This window comes from Notolabrus celidotus, chromosome 14 (assembly GCF_009762535.1).
Source record: "Notolabrus celidotus isolate fNotCel1 chromosome 14, fNotCel1.pri, whole genome shotgun sequence".
NCBI classification, from domain to species: Eukaryota; Metazoa; Chordata; class Actinopteri; order Labriformes; family Labridae; genus Notolabrus; species Notolabrus celidotus.
Window position 1 is genome coordinate 1,077,070 of NC_048285.1, and position 10,788 is coordinate 1,087,857.

At 42.1% G+C, this 10,788-nt stretch overlaps 1 protein-coding gene across 1 annotated transcript in view; it reads right to left on the reverse strand.

Annotated features, from left to right (window-relative positions):
• Positions 1–10,405, reverse strand: part of pipox (pipecolic acid oxidase) — an 82,716-nt gene extending 72,311 nt beyond the window's left edge. Inside the window, exons 1-2 of the mRNA XM_034701667.1 lie at positions 10,185–10,405; positions 5,389–5,537 (exon numbers count right to left, since the gene is read on the reverse strand). Coding sequence (XP_034557558.1) covers positions 5,389–5,537; positions 10,185–10,295 — 260 coding nt within the window. The 5' untranslated portion in view covers positions 10,296–10,405. The remainder of the gene's footprint in view (positions 1–5,388; positions 5,538–10,184) is intronic.
• Between the last annotated feature and the right edge of the window lie 383 nt (positions 10,406–10,788).

Here is a 10,788-nt window from a genome sequence, read left to right on the forward strand (position 1 = left end):
ATAAAAACCTTAGTGTACGTTTGGGTGTTGGGTTTCTATAAATAGGAGAACAAAGAGGACGGTTGAGACCTTCTCTTTCTTTCAAGTGTCTTGTGAAAACATTTGTTATGAATTGGCACTTTACAAATACAGAAATATTGATCCAGCAAGTTTCTCTGTTGGAATACCCGGACTGAAGTGAGCTGGATTACCTGATCCTGGAAAGCAAAAATGTCCATTTACAAATCCAAATTACAAATCTGGGTAACACTTTACAATAAGGGTCCCTTAATTAGCGTTAGTTAATGCATTATTAAGCATTAATTAACAGTTTAATAATAGTTTAATAACCGTTATAATGTATTACCTTACATTAACTAACACATTAGTTAATGCATTAATAAGCAGTTAATTAATGTCCACTGCTCAGAGTTAATTAATACATTATTAAGCATTAATAAAAGTTACAAAACTTAATTAGTTAACCATTAGTGAATGCTTTCTGGACCCTTATTGTAAAGTGTAACACATGCATCACTTGAGTAACACATTATAAATGCTAACTGCCTCATAAGCATTACTTAACCATAATTAAGCATTAGTGAATGCTTTTTGGACCCTTATTGTAAAGTGTAACACATGTATCCCTTAGGTAACACATACGCTGAAGCAAAATGAGTTGAAATGTAGAAAATTAAGAAAACATCTTCATCAATTTGACAACACATGCGCAGCATTTAGAAAACGCGATGCAAAGACCACAACACAATACATTAGAAAAACGTGCTGCAAATAGACAGCAACACAACAGAAGTGTTTCCAGAGGACACTTAAAAGTGATGCACACGCTTATGCTGATGCTAATGAGGCAGTTTAGCATTTATAATGTGTTACTTAAGTGATGCATGTGTTACACTTTACAATAAGGGTCCAGAAAGCATTCACTAATGGTTAACTAATTAAGTTTTGTAACTTTTATTAATGCTTAATAATGTATTAATTAACTCTGAGCAGTGGACATTAATTAACTGCTTATTAATGCACTAACTACTGTGTTAGTTAATGTTAGGTAATACATTGTAAAGATTATTAAACTATTATTAAACTGTTAATTAATGCTTAATAATGCATTAACTAACGCTAATTAAGGGACCCTTATTGTAAAGTGTTACCCAAATCTGAGTTTATTCATTTTTCTGAATTGTATTTGTCTTTGAGTCCGTGTGCATGACTCTATGAAGAAGACGTGCGATAGCGTGTACCGTCATTGGCTGCAGGCTCATCAGATAAATGCTAATGATATTTGCATTGATATAAAATAAAGTAACCTGAGCTCATAGATATCAGTTTGATTGATTTAGTTTTGGAATAAAAACAACAAACATCTCTCTCTGTATTTACTTCTGACTGACGACCTGTGCGTGGCCTGTGTGATGAATCTGCTCCCGTCCTCGCTGGAAGACTCCTGACAGGGTTACAGGACGCTCCTGGTTTTTAAGGTCTCTGTCACCTCCCTGATCCTCATCACACCTTTCTAACTACTGTGAGCGTAGAACACGTCAGCAGTTACTCATCAGACAGCTCCAGCTCTGCAGATATTGAGTTGTGGAGTGCGAGGTGGTGAAACACAGGGTCTAAATCAGTGATGTGCCTGATAGATGTTCCACTCGCCCTTTGCTCGCAGTGTTTTCTAAAGGCTGCTCCGACATCTGTCAGCAGCCGAGGGGCGCAGACAACCCCGGCTAAAGGCTGCAGCCATTCATCAGCAGACTTTATGACTGAGTCTGCCCGTGTGCTCGCCTGTTTACGAGCGTGTGACGGAGGAAGGAGAAACCACGCGGGCGTCTGTAGGGTCGTAAATATGATACCTCATCCAGTCGTAGCTGTCAGGGCGGGTGATTGGTGACACTAGTTCAGCGGGTGGATGTGCGCACATGTTGAATGTATGTGGAGGAAATAAAAAGGTTGGCGGGCAGGTTTTAGTTGCTTTGGTCCTTTTTGTCGAAGGCTCCATCTGTCCCAGGGGTGGAGGCGGCGAGGCGACGAGGCAGGAGGCTGCGCTCACAATCATTCCTCATCCAGATGCAGACGTTCCTTTTTTTTTTACGGGCCCAAGGGCACAGGTGGCCTTCGACGTGGACCCATCAGTCATGAGCGGTGGACAGGTGCACAGGCGGAAGGGGAGGTGTGCTGTGTTTCTCAGGAACATAAAGTGGGCGTGGCCAGCTTTTATGAACTATTACCTCCAGACATGAATAATGAAGCCGTACAAGGGCGTGTGTTTTATTCTGCAGTGCTGAGGACACACAGCGAGCGGGTCCGTCCCTTTAAGAGACCTGACACACTGCCATGTTTTATACCAGCTGACATGTTTATTAATATAAAAGAAAAGACTTAATTAATAAAGGTATTAAAGGATGAGAACACATGCATGCAGATCAACATCGAGCACAATTTAATGTGAAATATTTTGTTTGTTTGTTTTGATCCACTATATTTATTTCTCCCCTTTAAAGGCCGATCAATCCCCCGGTACATTTACTCAAATTGAATTAAATACTAAATAATCTAAAAAAAAATCATCCCTTGAACTTTTTTTTCTGTGACTGGAGTGTAGAGTAGAATTCTTTTTAAATGTTTTTTAATTATCTATTTCATATTTTCATATCAGTTTGTGTGACTTCTTGCAGAAGTGGCAGGTCTTGAGGCAGGATTGATTTTTTTCAATAAGATTAAAATTAAAAACAACAGGTCACTTAATTTCATCAAAAGTTGTCCTGCATGAAGCCAAGGTGTTATGACTTGAACATAAATAATTAATAGCATTAATGCAGAAGGATAGAAGCACAAGAAAGATGTAACTCTGTTGAATATATTCTTCAGGTAAATGAAGAACACTGCAGCGTTCAGTGATGAGGGATGTGATTATTTTAAAATACTGTCATTCAGAATATTCATACAGATACTTGGAGGAAAAATCCTTCTTTAAACTGTTTATCCGGTTTGTCATTGCAATGAGAAATCATTTATTGGCTAGTTTGGCCAATTTAAAACATGTATGTCACTTTATTCCTGATGAACTGAGGAGCAGCTGTCAGGATATCTTAATGAGGAAACACTGGAGGTAAAATAAGACGTTAAAACTCAAGATGGGAAATTAAACTGAACAAAATAAAATGAATTAATAAGATCAAAAAAACACTAAAAGTTTAAACCAGTAAGAAATTAAGATGCTACACTAAAATTAAATACAGAAAATGAAAACCGAATAAAATATTAAAATGCTGAGAATTAAAGGTGACATATCATGCAAAATTGACTTTTTAATGGTTCTCTACCTGAAATATGTTTCCCTGGCATGTCTACAAACCCCCCGAGAATGAAAAAAATCCATTCTGCCCCTGTTCTGATTTCTCCACCTTTCTGTAAATGTGTGTGAAACCAGCCGTTTCAGACTTCAGTGTTTTTGTTACGTAACAACAATATCCGGTCTGTCACGGAGTCAGAGCTCGGAGCTTGTTCAGCCCATAGACTGTATAAAATACAACTCAACCCCTCCTCTGTTTTTCATTCCCTGCACACATGTGTGCTAACAAGGAGCTTAGGAGGGAGGCATGCTAGTTGTAGGCTGTCTTAATAAACACAAAGGTCTGTTTTACTCCCCACGTCTGCAGATTTGAAGATCTAGTGGAGGATTTTTATTTATCATGGATAAGTGCTAGCGCTAGTTAGCATAGCTACATAGCTACATGTCGTAGCTGTAGCTGTGTACCAAGACACACGTCTACATACTGACAAATAAAACAACAAGAAACACTAAATCTGTGACCAATCCTTCAGAAAAGGTCCCGCTGCCTTTCTGGCAAAGGTCGGTTTTACTCCCCACGTCTGCAGATTTGAAGATCTAGTGGATGATTTTTATTTATCATGGATAAGTGCTAGCGCTAATTGGCATAGCCACATAGCTACATGTTCATAGCTGTAGCTGTAGCTGTGTACAAAGACACACGTCGACATACTGACAAATAAAACAACAAGAAACACTAAATCTGTGACCAATCCTTCAGAAAGGTCCTGCTGCAGGCGCCTCTCCATCAGGATCAGATTCTGGATCAGATTCAGAGGGTTGAAGTAACGTGATCTCTGAGCAGCCGTGTATATTCAGCCAACATGTAAACATTAGATCAACGTGCTGGAGAGCCGAGGCACATCCACTTCCTGAGGGGGCGTGGTCAGAGAGAAAACAGAGTGTTCTGAGGAGGACTGAAGAAGAGGGTTTTTCAGGCAGACCAAAATCTGATTTCAAAGTGTTTTTTTGAGCATAAACTTTAAAGACATGTTTTGGGGACCTCTTAGACCAATATATATTGATGAAAAAAGCCTGATATGTCACATTTAATCCAAAAAAATAATGATAATAAGAAGAAATAAAAAAATAACTTTACTATAATCATTTAAAAAAGACAGTTTATGACTTTGAAAATTCACAAAAATGTGAACATTAATAAATATGTAAATAAAGTAAGATAGAATAAGACCCAGTGAAAAGGTCGGTCTTGAGTTTGCTTTTTAAGATGTTGATGTTCTGTGCAGCCCTCAGATCTCCAGGTAGGCCCAGGCATTTGGATCCTACGCTCACGAAAACTATGGAACAAGGTTTCATCCAGGTAAAAACTAAAACTGATTTATCTGTAAAACTGATTCCCTGGATTTGAATCCTTTAACGATAATCAGTGTGTCTGTAGTTTGATGAGCTGGGCTCTGAGGTCTCTCTCTGCAGGGCCTCATGTCTCTGAGCCAGACCTCTGCAGGAAGACTGTATTCAGGTTTATAGGCTGATGATTTCTTAAATTATTGATCACACTGTTTGACACTCACAGGTATCAGCATCATCTCCATCACCCTGACCCGCCTCTCAGCTCCGTGTTCTCCACGTCTCCACCTCTCAGCTCCGTGTTCTCCACCTCTCCACCTCTCCACCTCTCTGCTCCGTGTTCTCCACCTCTCCACCTCTCTGCTGCGATAACAAACACGGCGGCTCAGCGGTAACACGAGCGGGAGCGTTAAAGTGCTGCTGGAAGCTTGCTCGCAGTTTGATGCCACTGTCATATTTATAAACACACAAATTCCTCTGCGCTCTGCGAAGGAAAATCAAAGGTTCAGCCAGATGAAAAAGGCCCCCGCTGCACATTCAAAGGCAGGGGAGGTGTCAGCGGGTGATTCAGTGACGCTGGAGGTAATGAGAAAGTCATGCATTTATGGCTCTGCAGATTGAGTCGCTGCTCGTGAGCGTACGTAGCACCTTGAATGTGACAAATCTCTGTGTTCTGGCTGGGGTTTTGTTATGTTCTGTTTAATGGGTTTTCTGTGTGTGTGTGTGTGTGTGTGTGTGTGTCTGTGTGTGTATACCTATACAGTGTGACGCCAGCCTCCTTCTCCAGCTGAGCCCACAGCTCGTAGCACTCGTCCAGCATGTGGGCGTAGAAGTACTCGTCGTAGGCCTTGCGGATGATGCGCGTCTGGCCATGGGAGCTTCCTCTGGAGTGCGGCAACACAAACTGCAGAAATCCAACAAAATAATACTTAATAATAATATCACTCAAATAAAATAACTAAGAGTTAAGAGGCACAAAATGTCCATAAGTATGCAGACAAACCAGTTTCCAAACAGACGGTTGATTCAAAAACTGTCAGCACATAACTTCAGGCTGTAACCACCTCGATGCTTTCACACGTCTAAAACCATAGACTGTATAAAATATGGACGTAGGATCCGTGACGTCACCCATCTGTTTCTGAAGAGCTGTTTTGAGACCAATCGGCTGCGGCAGCCATATTGCTTCTGTGGAGCCAGTGTGTTGTAAAGAGGCGGGCTTTGAGCCTCCTAGCCAACAGCTACAGTGTTCCTGCAGGCAGCTGTGCCTCTCATTGGAAGACTAGTAATCTCAATATCTTCTAAATTGCCGAATTAGAAAAGAATTCACCCCCCTCACAGAGAGAGGACATCGAGAAATTAGCTATTCAGACTACACTCATCTTTTGTACCAGGCTGTAAACATGTTTATTAATGCTGCAAAAATCGTCTTTTCCCCATTCATGTGTATGTGACTTCCGGTACTTATGGAGCCAGCCTCAAGTGGATCCTCGATGAACTGCAGCTTTTAACACTTCCGCATTGACTCATATTTTTAGACCGGAGGTTGCCGCTTGGTCTAAAACCACAACGTCCTTAAGAAGAAGTCTGACTATGACTTTATCATGTCTCTGTTTCATTTCCAATGCTTTCTGAAAGCCTCACAAAGACTGATATCAAAGTGGTTTTGGTTTTGGTTTCAAAATTCAATAAACCTGCAGCTTCTCCAAGTCCAGCAGGGGGCCTGATTCTTTTTTTTTAAAGTTATATTTTTGGGGCATTTTTGCCTTTACAGATAGGACATCTGAAGAGAGAGACCGGAAACGTGGGGAGCAGAGAGTGGGGGAGGGCATGCAGGAAATGGTCGAGGCTGGAATCGAACCTACAACCTCTGCGACGAGGGCTATAGCCTTTGAATATGGGGCACTTGGACTGTTAGGTCACCAGCGCCCCAGGGCCTGATTCTTTAAAGGATGACGCAGCTTTAGCGCTCGCTGCACCTTTGCAAACGAGATCAAAGCACAACCAGACGGTTCAATGCAGCACAACCTCCACTGCAGAGCGGATAGCAACTCTGTGCACCGGTGCTGTTTGCGTGCATTTGAATGATCTATGAGAGATCCATCTGGCAAAAATAGAAGTGTTGAACACAACGGAGTGGATCCAGCGGAAGTTAACACATTGAATAGAATAGAAACCATCAGATCTGGTGCTGTGACGGATCAGAGACGGATCAGAGACGGCTCAGGTGGAATTTGGCCATTAGAATCTATTTTTAGTAACGGATGCTTTCTGGCTCAATGATGGATAGACGCTTTAAGAACACTTCTGATGTGTTCGCTGGTTATAAGGGATGGGAATTTACCGTAATCCTTGTACTTGATTACTTGAATTTCCTAATGAACGATTACTTGAGTACTCGCAATTTATTTATTTTAACTGACAAAGCTTATAGTCAGAGCTGGATCAGGCGGCATAGGGAAATTAACAAGGAGCTTAGGAAGGAGGCATGCTAGTTGTAGGCTGTCTTAATAAACACAAAGGTCGGTTTTACTCCCCACGTCTGCAGATTTGAAGATCTAGTGGATGATTTTTATTTTTCATGGATAAGTGCTAGCGCTAGTTAGCATAGCCACATAGCTACATCTTAGTAGCTGTGTACCAAGACACACGTCGACATACTGACAAATAAAACAACAAGAAACACTAAATCTGTGACCAATGGTTCAGAAAGGTCCTGCTGCAGGCGCCTCTCCATCAGGATCAGATTCTGGATCAGATTCAGAGGGTTGAAGTAACGCGGGTCTGTGAGCAGCCGTGTATATTCAGCCAACATGTAAACATTAGATCAATGTGCTGGAGAGCCGAGGCCACATCCACTTCCTGAGGGGGCGTGGTCAGAGAGAAAACAGACTGTTCTGAGGAGGGCTGAAGAAGAGGGTTTTTCAGGCAGACCAAAATCTGATTTCAAAGTGTTTTTTTGAGCATAAACTCTAAAGACATGTTTTGGGGACCTCTTAGACCAATATATATATATATATATGAAAAAAGCATGATATGTCACCTTTAATTATTTTCCTACCTAGTATATTCAGTTAGGTGAAAACAAAAAGCACATGGTCACACATGTAACACTGTGTGAGTTCAAGTTATGTTGCCAGGTGGGCGAGTAACAAAATGCTATTTGAATAATGGGGTCAACGGCGAGTACTCAAGTACTCGTGTAATCGTACCCATCCCTACTGGTTATTATGTGTTTGTTGGTTTAAAGTAAAGTCCTTCAGTTTTCAGGGAAGAAGCTTTAAACATAAAATGCATCAGTACAAACTAAAACATGAGAAGTCTGTTTGCTGAACGTTCAAAGCGTCGAGTGTTTCTGTGAGAGAGAATCCTCTCCTCAGAGATGAAGGCTGCAGAGATCGAGCTGTTATCTAAAGAAGGAGTGAAAATGCAGAGGAAGACGTAGTGTCACATTCTCTGGACTAGTGCAAACAGCTGGAATGCAGAGGAACATTTCAGAGCGGCCGAGCAGCCACATCGAGGTTTGTGAGGTCGGCTGCTGGTGTTGGAATACGAGGCCTGGCTCTGGATCAGATTTTCAGAGGGTTGAGTTCAGGACTCTGAGCACAGGGGGGTTAAGGTCCTCCACTGAAACTGATTAACTGCTTTTATCAGGCAACATGTTGAACCAGGAAGGAACCAAACACCAGCTGCTGGCTCTGACTCTAAATAAAGTCGCTCTCTCTGTCTCTCTGAGGAAAAGAGAAGATGTTCAAGTGTTTCTGCAAACCACATCTTCACCACACTGTGCACCAAAAACTACAGACACTGGAGAGGAGAGGGAATAGTACTGGAAAGTCCCAGATCCAGGATCCTGACAGCGAACACAACAACAAACAAGAGACGGCACAAAGAGACAGAGAGAGTCACACATTCACTAACATGTACTGTCTACAGGAGGAGGGAATCTCTGATAATGCTTTACATGTGAGGATTAACTGAGCTGACCAGAGGTTACATAAGGTCATATCAAACACTCTTACACTCTGCTTTTAAACTTTCCACTCAGAAGTTTCCAGCTGATATCAGTTTAAAGTGTCAACAGGTGTGCAGGTTGGAAGTTCTGATAAACATTAGTATCATGTGTTTATTTAGAGAATGCAGAACTGTCTGACGGGCTGCAGCTCCAACAGGACTAACACATGCATCATTTCTCTTCTTGTCATATCAACAGTGTAACTGACAGCAGCCTTGATTCAGCTGTGCTGTGGTGCTATTTGAGCTGGTGGAGGAATAAACAACATTATATAGTAAATGTTGCTGCTTGAAGCTGCTTTCAAAGACATGCTTCGTGTTCGTTTGTTGTATTAAAGTAACATCACTCTGAAAGTCGAGGTGTTGAGCTTCCTGCAACCTCCTGACTTCTACTGACTCACATCAGAGCTGATACTCCACATCTAAATCTTATGACTTAATATAACCGGTGTCGATTTGAGATTCTATGGTGACCCTATTGCAGAGCGACCCTGGATTAACATATTATCAGATTAAATAGGAGTTTGGCGCCCCCTGTGGACAAAACAGGAACTTCTGGAGCTGTAAAGATCTTGTGCATGAAGTCATTTTTGGAGTACGTGAAAGAAAGGTGCAACTTCATTTTGCAGGATCTCATGCAAAGTTTAGACTCTTGTGACGTAAACAAGTTTAATACAGCAAAGATGATATTTTGCAAACCTATAAACCTTGTTTGATTAATTTTCCCTGATAAGAAGTATCTCCTCCTGATTCCTTCCACTGCCTCAAAGAAGACTTTAATGAATGAGTGCTGTAAATCTTTGCTTTACTAATACAATAAAGTAATAAAGTAATACAATTTAATAAAGTTATACGATTGTCTGATGGTCTGGTTTTTGTTTGCAGGTCATATTGAGCCTCAGGTACTGGTGTAATCAGTCACAGACTCCTCTGTGTGAGTTTGAGTCCTCCAGGTTTATGACATGTCTCTGTGTGCTTCATTTTAATTATCAAAACTCAGCTTATAAACTCAACAAACAGACCCTGCTACCTGCTGCAGAAGAACTGGGTCAGCAGGGCCCCACTCCTAATTGGCACCTTGCATTTCAATGATGCTTAAGGGGTCGTGTCCTCTGCCAAACACTGCTCACACTGTGCACACTAACACACACTGAACATTGTGAACATGTGCAGTCTGGTTGTTTTAATCCAAGACTTGTTTCTGTAGAGGTCAGAACATTTTAAACAGCACACAAAGTTAAAGAAGTGAAGAACACCTGCAGCTCACACACCTGATCGGTGGGCAGACTAATCAGAGCAGAGCTGAAACACATGTCGGGTAACAGAGACTCATGTTCAGCAGCACACAGCAGGTCAGAGAGATCAGGGAACCAAAGAAGCCAAATAATGCCAGCTGCTGCCTGCAGCTCAGAGACTCTCAGGTCACACTGCACGTCTCCAGACCAGACTCACTTCACAGAGAGACATGAAGTCCTGACATGTAGTCTGATCCATGAGTCTGACACCCACACAACCAGACCCAGAGAGGGGGACCCACCTGTTCCAGAAGCAGGGTCTTCTGGTTCTTCTTGGCCAGGTGGTAGGCCGTGAAGGAGCCCTGCACCCCGGCCCCGATCACAATACAGTCATACACCGGCTCCGCAGACATGTCCACTATATTTAGCTCCAAAACCAGAGTGCGGATCCACTTCCCTGCAAAACCAGAGTGCGGATCCACTTCCCCGCAGGTCACCACGCTGAGAGAGACGCCCACATCCAGGGGAGGGGGACTGGAATCACGTTGCAGTGCCCGGAACGGTGTCTGCAAGGGGTGCAGAGTCAGAGCAACACATCATATAACTTACAGATTACAGGTCTCTGTTTGGGATTAGTTTCAGCATAACTATAGTAGGGAATGTGCACATTGTTTGCGCAAGTCTGAGGCAAATGAAACCTGCAAGGAGCATTTCAGGCCTTACAGTCCACAGCGAGGGCTCAGGACACAGAGCCTGACAGTCAAAGACCAGAGAAAAATCACTCATGAAGTTCGACTATCACCCTCAATCCAACTTCGAGATATTGAAAAAAATATTCCCAGTATTAATCCCCAAAATGATCCAGTAATAGTTCAAAAGTTAAAGGTTTGAACGTTTTTTTTCAAT